General features: G+C 33.2%; 1 protein-coding gene and 5 non-coding genes across 6 annotated transcripts; 1 reads left to right on the top strand and 5 right to left on the bottom strand.

The window, feature by feature from the left end:
• Positions 1–1489, bottom strand: LOC121222015 (uncharacterized). Its single transcript, XM_041101897.1, has 3 exons — positions 868–1489; positions 167–402; positions 1–66 (listed from the first exon to the last, which is right to left on the bottom strand). Exons 1-3 carry the CDS (start codon positions 1349–1351, stop codon positions 1–3), a joined length of 786 nt encoding a protein of 261 aa, XP_040957831.1. The 5' UTR covers positions 1352–1489.
• Positions 1490–2536: 1047 nt separating this feature from the next.
• LOC121222891 (U2 spliceosomal RNA) lies at positions 2537–2733 on the top strand. The gene has a single exon (XR_005920260.1). It is a non-coding gene; the product is annotated as a U2 spliceosomal RNA (small nuclear RNA).
• A 7496-nt stretch (positions 2734–10229) lies between these two features.
• LOC121222962 (U1 spliceosomal RNA) lies at positions 10230–10390 on the bottom strand. The gene has a single exon (XR_005920332.1). It is a non-coding gene; the product is annotated as a U1 spliceosomal RNA (small nuclear RNA).
• Positions 10391–15081: 4691 nt separating this feature from the next.
• On the bottom strand, positions 15082–15232 carry LOC121222977 (U4 spliceosomal RNA). Its single transcript, XR_005920343.1, has one exon. It is a non-coding gene; the product is annotated as a U4 spliceosomal RNA (small nuclear RNA).
• Positions 15233–16625: 1393 nt separating this feature from the next.
• On the bottom strand, positions 16626–16822 carry LOC121222880 (U2 spliceosomal RNA). Its single transcript, XR_005920250.1, has one exon. It is a non-coding gene; the product is annotated as a U2 spliceosomal RNA (small nuclear RNA).
• A 2173-nt stretch (positions 16823–18995) lies between these two features.
• On the bottom strand, positions 18996–19155 carry LOC121222690 (U1 spliceosomal RNA). The gene has a single exon (XR_005920051.1). It is a non-coding gene; the product is annotated as a U1 spliceosomal RNA (small nuclear RNA).

Below are 19155 nucleotides of genomic sequence, written 5' to 3'. Positions count from 1 at the left end.
CTAATTCTCCACTTTTGTTCCTGATGGCGAGTGAGCGGTCTTTCGTATGAACTTCATATCCTTTTTCTAGGAGTTGACCAAGACTGATCAGGTTGCTCTTCAAAGCTGGTACGTAGTAAACGTCTGAGATGTACTTCTTCTCTCCATTCCTTTGTGTTATAACAACCTTGCCCTTTCCTTTGATTTCTGCATGTGAGTTGTCTCCAAAAGTTATTTGTCCATGAACTGTTTCATCTAATTCTGTGAACAGCTCCTTTCTTCCACACATGTGGTTGCTTGCACCGTTGTCGAGATACCACACACTTCTCTTGCGATCTTCATTTTCTCCGTAAGTGAGAAAGACACTTGATTCCACTTTTTCGTTGCCTTCTGCTGCGACTGCTACATGGTTTCTTTCATCCACTTTGTGTGTTGATCTGCACTCGTAACTGAAATGTCCATACTTGTTACAGTTGTAGCATTGTACCTGAGATTTATTTTCTTGAAATCTGCCTCGGCCACGACCTCTAGATCCACGTCCACGGTTGGATGTTTGATAATCTTTATTTTCTTGATATCTCCCATATGATTGATTTCCACGTCCTCGTGATCCTCTTCCTCCTCTGTTTCCACCACGGTAGCCTCCACGGTATCCTCTGCGGTTTCCTCTTCCTTGGCTAAAGTTATTACTTGTTTCTCCGTCGTCGACGGACAACTTGCTATGCAAGGCTTGATCAAGATTTTCACTATCTTCATTTAGCTTCATCTTTTGCTCATGGGCTTGCAGAGAACCCACAAGTTCTTCGAGCGACATCTTTGACAAATCTTTTGATTCTTCGATGGCAACGACTACGTACTCGAATTTGCGTGTGAGTGACCGTAGAATTTTCTCCATCACTCTTACCTCGTCAAGAGTTTCTCCATTTCGTTTCATTTCATTTACCACCGATTTTACACGATTGGCATAGTCATCGATATTCTCGGAGCTCTTCATTTTTAACATTTCAAATTCAGCTCTAAGTGACTGAAGGCGTACCTTTTTAGCTTTTTCTACACCTTGAAATGATTTTTGCAAAATCTCCCATGCATTCTTCGCGTTCTTCACATCTGATATTTTCTCGAAGGTTGATTCATCCATACCTTGAAAGATACTATTCAAGGCCTTTTGATCCTTCTTTCGTGCTTCTCGTAACGCCTTCTTAGCGTCATTTGATAAAGCTGCTTCTGTAGCGGCATCTCCGGGCTCGATGTATCCTTTTTCAACGATCTCCCAACAATCTTGCGAACCGAGCAAAGCCTTCATTCGAATGCTCCAATTTCCATAATTTGTCTTCGTCAATTGTGGAACTTGTAGCTGAATTACGTCGCCCATATCGACTTGTTAGATGAACACCAAAGGTACTCCGAACTGGACACGAACCGGACACGAACCGAACTCCGAACCAAGCTCCGAACCGTAGCTCTGATGCCACTTGTTGGAAACGTGATGGGCCGAAAATTTACTTTTTATTACACACTCAATATATTACAATACGAAGATTACAAATATTTTCTCAATGACTAGATAGTCTAGCTGCTGCTAGATTTTAACTCACTCAAGGTTTGCTAACCTTCTCACTCTCACTCACGTTGCTTCTCTTATTTCTTTTTTCTTCTCATTTTTCTTCATTACAACACAAGTTCAAGCCTCTATTTATAGGCTGATAAAGTGACAACAAATGTGGCTATTAATCCACTTAATTTCCAGCCACAAAACATCTCAATAATGGAGCACTTTGTATGGCTAAAATTTCAGCACTTTGCATGGCACAAAATTGCTCCACGTCTCATGCTTCTAGATTATGCTTGGAGTGGGTTTGATTTCTAACAAGCTTCAGGTTTTGTGGAACGTCACCGGACGGACGAACTAGGCCTGCTCATTTCAACAGCTTTCCTTGAATTGCTGCCAATACCATTTCCGGAAGAACTGAGTCTTCCATTATCTCTCCTATCATATCCATCAAAGCAGCTACAAATCTTCCTATTCAAAATTATGTCACCTGCAATTGGGCTTCGAAACTCTTTTTCTGAATAAAAAATTAATTAATTTAAAAATTAGTGTAAGACATTAATTCATAAGATGCTTTAATTACGGTAAATGTAAAATATAACATATTTTAATAAATTGTGGACGTCAACAATTCCCAAAGTAAAGATAGAAACCTTTGCAAAAGTATACAAACAGAAACTTCCATGTAATGTAAACCTTACAGTTTGCGAATTCTTCTTTAGTATTTAATGGCTTACCTACTAATATTGCATAGTTGGAAAGACTGATTGCTTCTTCATCTTTTGACCTATATCAAGCTGCAATAAGAGGACTAGTGTTATAATATCCAAAAATTTACATGTGCAAATTCACCAACATGCAATGTGCTGTGCAGGAAAAATTATACTAGTTTTGTCCATAGCAAACTAAAAGTTCCTTCTGACATAGTCGAAATCCCATATAGAGAGCGCAAGCCAAGGGTAAGGCAGAGACGCATTATAAAAGAAATATCAAGATGAGTTTAAGCTCATACCTTTCTCGGCCTTTTGGCTAAGATCAAGTGTAGTATCTGTTCTTATCAGTTTAATATCTGATACGTGGATCATTGATCCGCATGATATTAAATCAATATTTTTAGGGGGAGAGCTCATTAACAATAGCTTGCTATTGGGGTTCTCGAGTGTCGTCTTTGTTTTGCACTGCTGCATCGTTCTGGCACACCCCTCCGATTGTAGTTTTAACCTTTTGAACCAATAGACGGTAGCTTCTTGTTCGGATTGTATTAATAATTGAGGTGTAAATCTGTTTAAAGACACTATTTTAAGGGTTAATGTACTTGAGTTTTAGTCCAAACCTAATGGATGGTATCTAATTTAATTTCTGAAGTTCATTGAAGAATTGTTGTTTCAATTTGTAGTTGGCGCATAGAATTGCCGTTCAATCATTTAATTGGCTTTTCAGTTCTACGTTCTAATCATTTAAATTGAACCTAGAAGCTATTTGATTTTAAAATTTCACTGTTTTACGATAATAGAAACAATGCTTACTATTTGTATATAACATTTACATGGCTTCACACACATGGTGCCGTGTTCTTCAATTAAATACCACGTAATCGAGATGGAGTTTGGAACTTGTACACTAAGGCTGTTGTCTTTGTGAAGCTGATGGAGGATCTTCATCAATTGAGTGAACTTAGGGTTCTAAACTCGGAGGTAATGGAGTTGGATAAATGCTTGACTAATCTCAGAGGAAGACTTGAAGGCAACGAGTGTCTTTATGGTGGCATTCTTGTGAATGTGTCATGGTGTCTTTATGGTGTTGTTCCGCAACGCCAACAGCATGGCTAATGCCGAGTTTTGATCGTGCTCGGTTGGTGGTGATTTTTCTCTAGTTGACTTTTAGAGCTGTTTTATGTGGCTTGTTTTATATGGTTTACTGGTGTTTTCTGGTTTTATTTTGGTGTATCCTTTTGGTTGGGTTATTTTTTATGTTGTTTTATCTTTGTAATCCCACTGTTTTCAGTGGTTGTTTTATTTTTAATATAATCATTTTGATGGCCGAGCAAAAAAAGTAGTAAAAAAAAATTTAATGCCAGGCTTTAAATTTTCTTTTACCGAAAATTCTTGAGCAAGTGTTCGACACAATAATGAGAGGTTGAAACTTGTTGATCCAAGCGTATTATACGTAGCAACTATTAGTACAATTTTATATCTACCGATAATTTTTATTAAATTTAGGGTAATTTATTAACTAATTGATCCAACCATTCACAATTCAATTGTTGATCATTTCACAAAATTCGATCTACTCAATTAATGAAATATATAAGTTTAATTAACCGTACACCAGGTAATTACTATCTACTAGAGAAATAATAAAAAGAAAATGTACAACATAATAGAATAGAAAAAGTAGAAACTAAAATTAGTAAAAGAGCATTAATAAAATTGGGAATTGAAACATAAGAACAAAAAGAATAATAAGTATTACAGGGGTAACAAACCTCTTTCACCAATGATAAGAATGTTGTGAGCTTGATTTAATCAAAAAACTTGATGAGGTATTAAACGCAACTATAGAGATTATAATAAACTAGTTGAATAAGGTTACAGGAATGAAGTGTAAGAATACACACTTTGAGTTTGGATAGTATGCGTAATCACTAAATTAATTTGGTTAATTTGATTAATTAAATTAATATTTATTTTGGAAAATAAAAAACAAATATTGAAATAGATTAAATTATAAATTGTTAGGTCAAAAGTTAAGGAAGTACATATAAAAGCAAGCAGGCCAGACAGCCCAGCGTAGGCATCCCAACAACAAGCCTGTCAGCAGAAAAAAGAAAAAAAGAAAAGAAAAAAAAACAACAGCAGCCCAAATTCGGCAGGCTCAACTGCAGTAGCCCAACAGCACAGCCAGCCCACCCCAGCAGCCAGGCCTAGTAGCTCCGAGCAGGTTGGTTCAGCAGGTCCAATAGTAGAAAAAAAAGAAAAAAGAAAAAGGGAAAAGAAAAAAAGAAAAAGAAAAAAAGAGCTCAAGTAGTGTAGCTTGATTCGGTCAAAACCATAACTTTGGGATTTCAATAAACTCTCGATCTTTTTTATTTTATTTATTTAGTCTCTGTATTTAAATATTATCCCATTTTAATTAAATTAGCATTTTCATGGCATTTTTGAAATATTATTTTGTTTATTTCATTTTATAATTTTAAATTTAAATAATTTTAACAAATAAGGCAGCGAATCGATTTGACATTAAGCCGTTGATTTCATCGCTATGTTGGGTGAATATCATTGGCTCGTGTTAAATATGGGGCACCCTTCTAGAAAATCGAGAAATTCAAAAATCCTTGTGTTTTAATAAAATGTTTATTTTGTAAAATATCAAATTATATTTTAAAGGATATATAATAATATGTAACTTATCAATTTTTTAACGGATCACGATTAAATATTAAATTGAACTCGTATTTTTAAAAATTAAGACAATGCGCGCTTAACGAGATACTAATTTTGGGCGTCACGAGGGTGCTAATACCTTCCTCGTGCGTAACCGACTCCTGAACCCTAATTTTCTCTGGATTTTGACGTAGACCTAAAAACAACTCTTTTTTAAAGAAATTTTAAAAGATTATTTTTCTTTTAAAAAAAAGAGAATTTAATAGGTGTCCGATCACACCTAGAAAAAATATCGGTGGCAACTCCTCTTTTTTTAAAAAAAATGAAGACTCTATTTTTAAATTTTCAATAATCACTTCGACTAGCGCCCGTGCCAAATTTTTAGGTCGCTGCAATATGGATGGAGTATGGTTGGGAACATATGGATGGATGTAGGCTCAGGTTAAGGGCATAAGGGTTTAGGACATTTTTAACATTTAGTGCTTATACGCACATTGTTTTTCATTTTGTAAAGATGTACTTTTCAATATCAAATATTGATCTTTCAAAGTGCTTGTAAATATAAAAATTACGCCTATTATTTCCATGTTTAATACACTCTAATTTATGTGGTATTTTCATCCTATCTAATCAAATGGATTGATCTTATTTGAAAGATTGAAATCTTTTTAGTCATATCTATATCCGTCATCCAACGTCTATTTAGGAGGAAATGAAAGCCTATCTAATCTTATTTAGTACAAGTCATATGATTCATAATAGAAAGTACATAATTGAATAGATTGATTGATCAAGATTTATTCCATGAGCAACAAATTTTATTAAAGTAGAGATGGCATAATAAAAAATGGTATTCATATGACATGATCTGTCTATTTTCGCATTAACTATCTAATTTTGTGACAATCCAAAGAAAGTAAGAGTAGATAAACAAGATATACATAGTAAAATTGATAAGAATGACATAATGAGCGGATAAGGAATCAAATCATCTAAATTCCTATGATGTACATAGAGTTTCTACCGTATTTTCTTCAGAACCGCCTCTTAACGCCTATTCCATCAAAGCTAGTATAATTAATTAGCATTGTAGCCATCGTTACAGAAATTATAGAACTCAACCAAGAATTGTTGTAGTTTGAAATACAAGGTTAGGGATCTCGTCAAAGCTGAGATGTTATGTTTTAAAGAAGAAAACCCTATATTCCCTAACAAAACAAACGTGTAGAAAATTTGAAGCGATGAAGAGGAAAAGGGGTTGTGACTCTTATGAAAGTGAACTAAAACCAAGCTTTTGTAAAAACAGATTTCAACACAAATCCCAACTATCATCTAACTCAGAATGTGTTTTCTTACGTTTCATTGCCATAACCTTACTTAACCAGCTCACAACTTTCGTACTTCAGCCCATAAAACAAATATCGGTTTAACACTCCTTTTTCTTCTTATTTTTCAATTCAAAAATTTTATTTCTCCCTTATTAGATTTTGGCTTCCGCTCTATCTTTTCTATCATGTTGTACATTTTCTTCCTACTATTCAGCTAGCAATTTTAAACACTAAATTTATAGAAATTATATATTTCTTGAATAAATCGATTTTTTTAAATAATCGAAAATTAAATTGCAACTGGTTGATTCAACTGGTTAATAAATTACCCTAAATTTATTTAAAATTATCTGTAGATATAATTCATAGTTCCTATGTATAATACGATTGAATTTAAATGGTATTTTCATCTTAAATAATTAAATAGACTGTTCTTATGTAATTCTTGAAAGATTTAATTGTTTTTTTAATCATATTCTGTTATATTATAGGTCGATAATGACAGCAAGAGTAATCACACAAAAATAAGAAAGAAAAATAAGAACACACAAAAATTTTTATTGGGAAAAATCATAGGCAAAGGAGAAGAAATTCACTATTGAAAAAATACAAGAGGTTTTCGACTATGCACAGTTTGTTAGGGTAAAAAGTATACCCCTATACGAATTTAACTTGTGCGGCAGGTCCGTACTGCAAGAGCTCCGCCCCCGAACCTTCGGTCAAAATTAGTGGTTCGACTCGAGGTCGTACCCACCCCAGATCCCCAATTTTGCCTCTATTTTATTTCTTTAACAACTGAATTATATATCGAATTTTTTAAATCGGATCAAACGGGATTCAGATCACACAACTCTAATATATTCAATTCAAGATTAGCAATTGTAAAACATTTAGTATAAATAACACACAGACAAGACTTGTGGTGACCAATGTGGAAAGAGTACGTCAGGGAATTGGGCATGATACGACTTGTGGTGTTTGTGGGCATGGTTTCAAAGATATACTTTATGTCATTATGGACGGTTCTTCAACAAGGAGTATTTGGGATCGGTTAATTCTAGTAGATCGGCAAACTTGATTTTATTCTAGTAATTTGCATGAATGGCTTATATCAAACTTGCAGAATCAACATGTCAAGTGCTTGGGAGATGTAGACTGGAATTACCTTTTTGGGATCATGATTTGGTGCATTTGGAAGAATCAAAATCTTTTTTATTTTTCAAGGCGTGTCTTGGAATATTAGTGATATTACCAGGGTGTCCTATACTTGGGCAAAACAGTATGTCTCTTTTAAAAGGGATTCCTTATCTGAGACACGAAGATCGGTTCTAACCTCATACTTGACAGGTAATTAGGTCTATTTAAACAGAAATGAAACAAGTTTTGCTGCAGTAGGAGGAATTGTTTTGATAACCTCATACTTGACAGGTAATTAGGTCTATTTAAACACTGATGGGCCAGTCAGAAATGAAACAAGTTTTGCTGCAGTAGGAGGAATTGTTTGTGATCAAGATGGGAGGTGGATTCTTGGCTTTAACAGTTATTCGAGGAACTGCTCTATTTTTTATGCTGAATCATGGGGCATCTTAGATGGTTTGGTACTCTTAATCGATCGGGGTTATGATAATGTCTTGATTAAAAATGATAATCTTGAGGTGACTAAGGCCATTTAAGAGAATTCTTCCAAGAGTTCCAAATCTACTTTGATCAGAAGAATTCATCAAATTTGGGTGCAGATTGGGCACTGGAGTATATGCCACATCTCTAGAGAAGATAACCAGGATTAGGGGTGTGCAAATTTTGGGTAAAACCGAATTAATTCGGTTAACTGACCTAATTCGGTTAATCGTTCGGTTAACTGAATTAATTCGGTCGGGGTCGGTTAATAATTTTTTTGGAAGTTCGGTTAATGATTAATTCGGTTCGAACTCGGTCGGTTAACCGAACTTAATAAATAATATTATAATATTCAGTCTGGGGTCGGTCGGTTCGGTTGATTTTTTAGAAGTATAAATTAATCGGTCAGTTAATTCGGTTAATTTTTTTTCTATGTTTTATACTTGTTTTAACCAAAAATCAAAAAACCTATAAAATTCGATTGGTTCAATTAACCGACCGAATTAACCGAAAAAGTTCAGTTCAGTTATTTTTTTTTTGAAAAAATTTCAGTTTGATTAACGGTTAAGGGTTTAAAAGAGTCGGTTAATTCAATTAATGATAGTTTGGGTTGGTTAACTGGTCAGTTAACAGATTGAACACCCCTAATCAGGAGGTTGATAACCTGGTTAAATTGGTACAAGACAGACCAAATGGTTTAAGCTTGTTTGAGATCTCCCAAAAAATTTGCCCCTACAAAGTATTAACTTCTGATGTAATTAATTATTTATATTTATAATAATTTATTATGTTTAATTTTTTTTTAAAAATCAAAATAAGGAGAAGGAATAAATAAGAACAAGACTGGTCAATCTGTCAGGCTATACAAACGTCCTTTCAATATTTTTGTAGAGGTCTTCAACATTTAAAACAAAAAATCAGGTCTCAAAAATTAAGTTGGACAAAAAAAAGACCTGCGGTTCAAAAAAACATACATTGCGTCAAGTTAATAATTATGTTAAATTATCTTTTATAGCATTATATATTATGATTTGAGTAAATTCATATAAGAATATTGATTATTAAGAATTTTATTAAATTATATATTTTAATTAAATATATTTAATAATAATTATGTTAAAATATGATTAAATTATTTATTACTGATATTAATAATCTTATTAAAATTTAATAACAATAACAATAATCATTAACCTAAACAAATTTATGCTAAGGGTATTCTAGTCATTTTAGTTTTTTCCCTTATGCTATTACACCTCCATTCCATTCAACCAAACACAAGAATACTATTACGCCTCTATTCCATTACATTCAACCAAACAATTGATTTGTTATTACGCCTCTATTCCATTACAGCGAACCAAACGTGCTGTTAGTTGCGGAGATGTGGTCACTGATAGTATGATATCCCTGGCAAGCTCTTTCTGTTTTCCTATAATTTTCGATACTAAAATAACCTTTTACCAACAACTTTTCATTGAACTTGCAAACCAACCGCAATGCCTTTTATTGACAAATTGTTCTAAAAATTTATTAGGTCACTTTTTATTTCTCGAAAAACTGGTCTATTTTTAAGAGATCCGGATTCCAAGTGAGAGAAATTTTTGCTTTTGGTTTCTTCTCTTCTCTGTATTGGCTTATTTCTGTTGCCACACTATTTGGCTTCCGCTCTAATCAGACCTCCGTAAGTAATAGTCTGCAATGATTAATTTGGTTAATTAGAAATTAACAAAAACCGAGTGAACCAAAGTTATCTGTAGTACAAGTTAAATTGATCGAAACTTTTGAATTAATCAAAAGCAGGAGAAGCATGTCGATTAGACCTGCAACTACGCAATGGTATTGGTAAGCCATTAAATAAAACAACAATTTGCAAAATGTAATGTGTGAAGGGATTAGATTCTGTTTGTATGGTTTTGCAAAGGCTTCAATCTTTACTTTAGGAATTTTTAAGAAAAAAAAAGGTTTCAAAGCCCAATTGCAGTGGTATCGTTACTATGACATAATTTTCAAAAGGTAGATTTGTAAACATATTTATTTGTGAACATTCTGAATTGAATTATTATCTTAATTCTCTTTTCAGCTAAAAAAGAAATTATGTCTGTCTCCTCTTACCTGCCCGCCTGGAATTTTTGGGAGGCTACCTAGGTGTTCTTAAGTATGCTTGACAGTTGAAACCAACTGATATTTGCCTTTGACCCTACTGAAGCTGTAGAGGATCGTTTCCTGCTGGTATCAACTAAAGCATGGAATGGTCACAATGTTCACTCACACACTTTCTACACTCTTTTTCGAGATTTTGAAGCTGTTTATCCATATAGAACAAAGAATTATATCCTAAAATTTGATATCAATTACTTTCACTTGAAATTGATAGAGGCTGCGCGAACGCAAGCCCCCACTGCCACAAATTATGACGTAGGCTCTCCCTCTTGGGGAGACCTTAAAGCAGCACCCCTCCCAAGTGCAATGGAGGTCACTGCTCTAGGCCATGAGTCTTCCTGATCACTCATTGACCCCGTCCAGGTAAGTATGTTTTAATGTTGCTCTATCCTCTCTCCTTATACACCACCCTTTATGTTTTGTTTACCATACGCTAGCAATGTGGGATTCAGGTTGCATTGTGGGCATAAAGATTTAGAACATTTTTACCTTTCAATACTTCTAAACACTAATTATTAACATTTCCCAATCTTGATTTCTGTCAATAATAATAGTTTTTTTTTATCAACATTGTTCTTAATTTTATAGTGATATGTTAAATACTTCTCAATACCAAATATCGATCTTTTAAAATACCTATAAATATAAGAAGTATACTCATTGTTACCATGTATAATACACTTGAATTCAAGTGATATTTTCTTCGTCACTAATTTAAGATTGAAATCCCTGTTTCTAATCAAATTCGATTTAAGATTATTAAGTGATTTAAGATTAAAATACCTTTTTTAAATAAAATTTGATTTAAAATTATTAAGTGTATAAATCCATCATACAACCTCTATTTCAAGGAAAGAAACACCGAAAACCTATCTGATCCTACTTAATTCATAATAAAAGTACTTATTTAAACAAATTAATTGAAAAGGATTTTTTCCCTAAACAACAAATTTTATTGGAGTAGAGTTTACATAGTAAAAAATGGTATTCATTAGATATGATTTGGCCCTTTTCTCTTTGTTAGTTTAATGCTCAATCCAAGGAAAAGAGTGGATGAACAAAGCATTAACTTATCTCAATTCCTATAATCCACACCAAATTTCTATTTTAGCTTTTTCAAAATCACCTCCTTATGCTTATTCAACCAAAGCCTTGTAAATCTCCCTATCCAAGCTAACATCTATCCTAAAATACCCTTACCTTAAAAGGGTAATTAATATATTTTCATATTTTCATATAATTTGTTGATATATTTTTAGGGAAATATTTGGTATACTGCTAATGGCGTTTTTAGACTTCATAAGTAAGGTCAGGAGGTTGACAAGCGTCCTACAGGGGTATAATAAAATATTTAAAAAGGAGACATGTAGCAATTTTTTAAAGCTACTTGTGAAATAAAAAAAAGTATACTACAAGTATACCAAATACTAACCCATATTTTTATAGATATGTTTTAATTATCAAATATTTTTGTTCACCCACATTGTGGTGCGATAAAATCTAGTAATATTAATGAGAACTATAACTATCATTATTGTAACACCCTATACCCGAATCAGTTGCCGAGTTCAAATTGCAATGTGCCACATTCGTTGCCGAAGCAACTACGATCAATCATAATCAAAACATACCATTTAATGCTTAAATTCAACCAAAAACATATGTTCAATACAATATGCAATCATTTACGAGTCTTACACTAACTTTCTAAAGTTCAAATAGTAACTTGAGGTCAAAGGACCAAATTGTAAAAGTTTCAAAATATAGGATTGACGTCGTGACATTAACATTTGAACGTCGTGATGTCACTAAACAGTTTGTCACATCATGACGTTAGACCACTTAACATCACGATGCCGCTTATTGTGTTGGCCTCATCGAGACAACGAGGTCCCTCATCTTGTCGTGACATTATAGGTCTTTTCTCGTCGCGATGACATTCAAACGACATCGCAATATCACACACTGTTTTTGCAATTCCTAATGGGCATCAACCTACAATTTCTTTACAATCATTACCATACATGTTCAAGTCATCAATAGTCGATATCAATACCATTCAAGCAACTTCTCAAGTTCATTAGTACGTTAATAATTAAAATATCTATGCCATATTACTTATAAACTAGCCACCTAACACATTTCATTCAACTACATATAATCCACGTTTACCATTAGCAAAATACCAAAATGACTCTACTAGGTACATGTCATATAACTAACAAAAGAGGTTCACCAACATTGTTGAGTCCAGGATTTTTGGTTGGATGTTGAAGTCGATGCTTGGGATCTTGAATTGTACCTAGTCTACGCACGAAAAACAAAACCGTACATTGAGCGATAAAGCTCAATGGTATTTTTATAATTCAAATCAAAATAACACACTAAATAATCAATTGCGTACCAAAATTTCAATTCTGAATGAATTGTATAAATACCAACTTATAAAAAATAATTATGTCACTTTTCATTACCAAGTCAAATGATACATTCCAAACCTTACCGAATTGACTTTCTGGCTAGTTATTCATTTTGCGTAACCTTTTATATATCTCGACATTTAATGTCGTATAAAAGTGCTTGTAATCCAACTTAGTAGCATATAATCAATTCCAATCATCTTTCAACAAATTTGCAATGTATATACATATTATTATTCCCTTATTAACCTGACTCGGGCTCGAACAGATACATGGATCTAACCAACACACCAACTTAGCATCCAATACCTCATTGGAAAATCTAAAGTAAATAAATTGTATCCAGCGCTCATCGGTATAATCGAAGTAAAAGTTGTGTCCAACGCTCATCAACACGTAGTTGAAGCAACCCATACTTAATCTATCCTATGGGATGTCAGCTAAATCCAACTTTGCACGAATAATTAATAGGGTAACCAATTATCCAAATCATAATATAGCTCAATTTATAACTCATCATTTTCAATTCATCAACCAATTCATCAATTCATATATATATCATAACATGAGTCAAGCCAATTTCGTATTTTCATCAAGTGATATTATTTTTAATTTTATTCAATTTTACCTTTTATCTTGATAATCAACCAACATCGTATTAGTTCAGTTTGATTAATCATTTTTAACTCACCTCATTACCATAACATGCAAAACAAGGTAACCATGCAACAATTGAAATTAATCAAATCATAGAAATACAAATCGAACACTCGAGTTACTCGTCATCGGCTTTCATCTTTCCTCTCCCTATTGACGTTCCTGCATCGTATTTTGCTACGAATAATAACCTGACAATACATAATATTAAATTCCAGCTCAAATCACAAATAATTACAAAGTCACATATATTTTACAATTATCCAATTTAGTCCCTAAAACCGAGACTAACCTAACTTTCAATTTAAAGCTCCAAATTGAAATCTAATTTCACTAATGCTTATCAGAGACCTCCTATTTCTTATTTCTACTGCCAATTTAATATTTTATATGGTTTATTCCCTAATGTAAAAAGTTATAAATTAACTTTACAATTCAGTCCTTTTTTCACATATAAACTTAAAATCTATCAATTTAACACCTAAAACTTCAAGAAATCAACAATGGCAACTTTCTAAAACTTTAATAGTTTTACAAATTGGTACATGGGTAAGCTAAATCAAGCTCCCATGACCTCAAAAACATAAAAATTACAAGAAAATGACTTGATTGTAACATCTAATTAGTGACCAAAACTTTGAAAACCCTTGGAACCTTTTGTTTTTCTCTTCATGGTTTGTAGGTGGAAGATGACAGAAAGTTTCTCTTTCATTCCACCAAATTGTCTTATTTATAATAGGATTAATTTGTAATTTAGTTTAATTACTTATGTTTTAACTAATTTAACCGTAATTAACTTAGGTTAGTGACTAAATAATCTTACCGTTCACTATTTTTCATTTAAATATGATTTAATTGCTATTTTGGATCTTCGGTTAATTACAATGTCAGTCCTCAAGTCATTTCTTAATTAAAAATCTATAGTGATTGGACTTTAGAATTTAGTCACTAAACCTTAATTAAACACAATTTCGACTAAATTACTTATCCAAAATTCAATTCACTTATATAATAACTTTGTAAGTATTTAATAATATTTATGGGATTGGTTTACGGAAATGGAGTCTCAAACCCGTCTTTTTTGACACAACTAGAAACCGGATCGTTACAATTATAAAAATTATTGAAACTCAACAAACAGTCGTTCTACTTTGGAAAACAAGGTTAGGAATCTCATCGTGGTTAAAATGTTATGTTTTCAGAAGAAAGACCCAAGTTCCCTAAACAAACAACCTATAGAAGAGTATGAAGCCATGAAAAGAGGGAAAAATGGTGCAACTCATATGAAAGTGAATTGAAACCAAGCTTACTCCATCCATATAATCCGAGCCATACTCCATCCATACGATTGAATTTAGAATGTGTATTCTTACACTTCATTCCAGTAACCTTATTCAACCAGTTTATCACAACCTCTCATAGTTGCTTAACACCTCATCAAGTTCTCACAATAAATCAAGCTTACAACTTTCTTATCATTGGTCAAGAGGTTTGTTAGCCATGTAATACTTATTATTCTTCTTTTCCAATTCTCAATTTTTATTGCTCTTTCATTACTTTTAGTTTCTGCTTTTTCTATTCTATTTTACATTTTCTTTTTATTATCTCTGGTAGTAATTACTATGTTAACTCAGTTAGAAATTTTAAACACCGAATTTATTAAAGTTATATATTTCAATAGATCGAATTTAAGTGCTATTTTCATCTAACTTAGAAGGTGTATTCCTACACTCCATTTTCATAACCTTGCTCAACAAGTTTATCACAATCTCTCATTATTATGTCCAACACTTCATCAAATGAATAAATTTGATTATTTGAATTGCTATTGTCTGTATTTTTAAACACTAATCTCTTACAAATAAAATAAATATTAAAATGCTAAATCCTTCAAATATTTTGAACACCTTAATTTCATAAACAAATTGTTCCATCTTAATTTTAAGGGGAAAAAGAAGAGCAAAGTAATTAACTAGAAATTGTAGGGTTTTACCCAGAAGGGAACCCTTCCAGAAATTCTCAAAGGCCAGGGCAGAACCCAGGCCTAAGAGGGGGTTTGGAAATAGTTTTCAACCAGCAATAGACGCGCCTCGGTTAAAACCTCACTAGCTGCGTCATTGCCCCAAGCGCAAAGATGGCTTGACCAGACCTTTTTAGCTTCATTTTATAGCAGGTGCAAGATTTGTCTGAGTTATTGTCCAGCACATGTGGGATATAATAGCCTAATTTTGTATATTTTGTTGTATCCTTGTTTAGCTTCTAGTGTAGTTTTTTTTTTGTTTAACTTCACAAGAAAATTAAATGAATAAATGTGTAATTAAAACTTTTTACCTATATTAAATAATAATAATATAAAAATACGATACATATGATTTTTTTTTACTTGTCTTCTATTCAAGTCAGCCACTTTTAGTGGTTGAATTATTTTGAAGTTTCAATTTTTCTAAATAATTATAAGTTACAAAGTAAAATGCTAAAACATGATTTGAGTAAAAATTAAATTTAAAATATAAATATAATAATACTTTATCATCAATTAAAAATATATCGAATATGGAGGTCATTGCTGATGCAAATGAGTTGAGGTGGATTTTGAGCGCCATGTTTAGTACTTCAAATTGTAAAAGAAAATGTTTTAAGAAATTGAAATTTAAAGCCTGGCATTAAATTTTTTTTTACTACTTTTTTTGCTCGGCCATCAAAATGATTATATTAAAAATAAAACAACCACTGAAAACAGTGGGATTACAAAGATAAAACAACATAAAAAATAACCCAACCAAAAGGATACACCAAAATAAAACCAGAAAACACCAGTAAACCATATAAAACAAGCCACATAAAACAGCTCTAAAAGTCAACTAGAGAAAAATCACCACCAACCGAGCACGATCAAAACTCGGCATTAGCCATGCTGTTGGCGTTGCGGAACAACACCATAAAGACACCATGACACATTCACAAGAATGCCACCATAAAGACACTCGTTGCCTTCAAGTCTTCCTCTGAGATTAGTCAAGCATTTATCCAACTCCATTACCTCCGAGTTTAGAACCCTAAGTTCACTCAATTGATGAAGATCCTCCATCAGCTTCACAAAGACAACAGCCTTAGTGTACAAGTTCCAAACTCCATCTCGATTACGTGGTATTTAATTGAAGAACACGGCACCATGTGTGTGAAGCCATGTAAATGTTATATACAAATAGTAAGCATTGTTTCTATTATCGTAAAACAGTGAAATTTTAAAATCAAATAGCTTCTAGGTTCAATTTAAATGATTAGAACGTAGAACTGAAAAGCCAATTAAATGATTGAACGGCAATTCTATGCGCCAACTACAAATTGAAACAACAATTCTTCAATGAACTTCAGAAATTAAATTAGATACCATCCATTAGGTTTGGACTAAAACTCAAGTACATTAACCCTTAAAATAGTGTCTTTAAACAGATTTACACCTCAATTATTAATACAATCCGAACAAGAAGCTACCGTCTATTGGTTCAAAAGGTTAAAACTACAATCGGAGGGGTGTGCCAGAACGATGCAGCAGTGCAAAACAAAGACGACACTCGAGAACCCCAATAGCAAGCTATTGTTAATGAGCTCTCCCCCTAAAAATATTGATTTAATATCATGCGGATCAATGATCCACGTATCAGATATTAAACTGATAAGAACAGATACTACACTTGATCTTAGCCAAAAGGCCGAGAAAGGTATGAGCTTAAACTCATCTTGATATTTCTTTTATAATGCGTCTCTGCCTTACCCTTGGCTTGCGCTCTCTATATGGGATTTCGACTATGTCAGAAGGAACTTTTAGTTTGCTATGGACAAAACTAGTATAATTTTTCCTGCACAGCACATTGCATGTTGGTGAATTTGCACATGTAAATTTTTGGATATTATAACACTAGTCCTCTTATTGCAGCTTGATATAGGTCAAAAGATGAAGAAGCAATCAGTCTTTCCAACTATGCAATATTAGTAGGTAAGCCATTAAATACTAAAGAAGAATTCGCAAACTGTAAGGTTTACATTACATGGAAGTTTCTGTTTGTATACTTTTGCAAAGGTTTCTATCTTTACTTTGGGAATTGTTGACGTCCACAATTTATTAAAATATGTTATATTTTACATTTACCGTAATTAAAGCATCTTATGAATTAATGTCTTACACTAATTTTTAAATTAATTAATTTTTTATTCAGAAAAAGAGTTTCGAAGCCCAATTGCAGGTGACATAATTTTGAATAGGAAGATTTGTAGCTGCTTTGATGGATATGATAGGAGAGATAATGGAAGACTCAGTTCTTCCGGAAATGGTATTGGCAGCAATTCAAGGAAAGCTGTTGAAATGAGCAGGCCTAGTTCGTCCGTCCGGTGACGTTCCACAAAACCTGAAGCTATCAACTTGCCTTTGAGTCCAAAACGCTGTTACAGGTAGCCTCTTCATAGGAAATGGAGTGGCTCATCAGTTGGAAGCTGATGTTGTTAACAACATAAAATCTCTTTATTTTGACCGACATATTTCAACATTGAATTATTAGATTTATTCTGTTTTCAGCTAAAAACAATTTATGCCTTCCTTTATCTCCTCTAGTCTTATATGTGACCATTTTGGAATTTCTGGGAGGCTCCCTTTGGGGCTAAATACTTATAATTGTGTCGAAACCAACTGATATTTGCCTTGCCCAATTAATTATGTAGTCCAAAAAGAACCATCAATCAAAGCCATTAAAATATAAGCTCGCTCTCATTAAAGCTGCTCTGCCATTTCATCTTTGGAAACAATGGACACCGACATCGCAAGAACATAACAGTTGTCCGAGGAATTTATAGGACGGAGCAAGAGTCGCTGGTCATAACCTTACTTGAACAGTATCTGTTCAATAGGCACGAATCTCTGGTCATAACCTTACTGAAGCTGTGTAGAGGATCGTTTCCTCCCGACTGCAATTGAGGTCACTACTGTCTACCCTAGACCATGAGACTCAATGATCACCCATCGACTCCGTTTATATGCCGCACCCCGTACAGGGATGTTTAAACATTGTGAGGTGCTCTCTCTTTATATGGTCCACCCTTACGTTTTGTTTATCATATACTAGGGATGTGGACTAATTGTGTGGTTGTATTCTTTAAAAATTTCACACCATCATTTTCATCATTTTCATTAAGGATTAAACAAAGAGTAACTAAAACAGAATCAATTAAAAACGATAGTGATAAAATTAAAAATTTTTGTAGTTTGATGATCAAATAGAAATATATTAAAAATTAAGTGACTAATAATGTAATTTATTCTAATATTTATTTGACATAATTTATTTGAGGCTTGGCTTTATGGGATTACAACATGGTGAGCTAGACTTTATTTTCTAATGCTTATTGCTTATGAAGAAAAATAAATGTACAATGTTAAATTTATTCGGTATTTTAAAAACATTAGTTCTACTAGTTGACATATCCAATCTTGTTCGGTTTATATAATTTTAATTTGTAAATCAAATAGCATGAAATGATCACAAGATTGCCTGATGGACTTTGCCGCACTTTTATTTCTGCGAGAGCTTCTTGAAATATATGCTTTTAAACATACTCGGAGATTGCTTCATAAAAATTATGTCATATTCATTATTAAATCCTACGATTGACATACAATTATTTTATTAACTTAAAATTGGTAGGGGTTGCGTGAACACAGATCCATGCTGGTATCAACTGACCCTTTCCTGCTGGTATCAACTAGCATGGAATGGTCACAACTCACAATGTTGTCTCTCTCTTACACTTTTTTCACTCCCGCGAGCTTTTCAAGCTATTTATCCGTACGTAACAGAGAATTATGTCCTATATTATGTTACAAATTACTTTTTACAGCTTGAAATTGGTAGAGGCTGCGCGCACGCAAGCCCTACTGCCACAAATTATGACATAGGCTCTCCCTCCTGGGGAGACCTTAAAGCAGCACCCCTCCCAAGTGCAATGGTGGTCACTACTCTAGGCCATGAGTCTTCATGATCACTCATTGACCCTGTCCAGGTAAGTAT

The sequence above is a fragment of the Gossypium hirsutum genome, chromosome D10 (assembly GCF_007990345.1).
Source record: "Gossypium hirsutum isolate 1008001.06 chromosome D10, Gossypium_hirsutum_v2.1, whole genome shotgun sequence".
Classification (NCBI taxonomy): Eukaryota; Viridiplantae; Streptophyta; class Magnoliopsida; order Malvales; family Malvaceae; genus Gossypium; species Gossypium hirsutum.
Note: the sequence above shows the minus strand (reverse complement) of the source record. Positions and strands in the feature narration are given on the sequence as shown.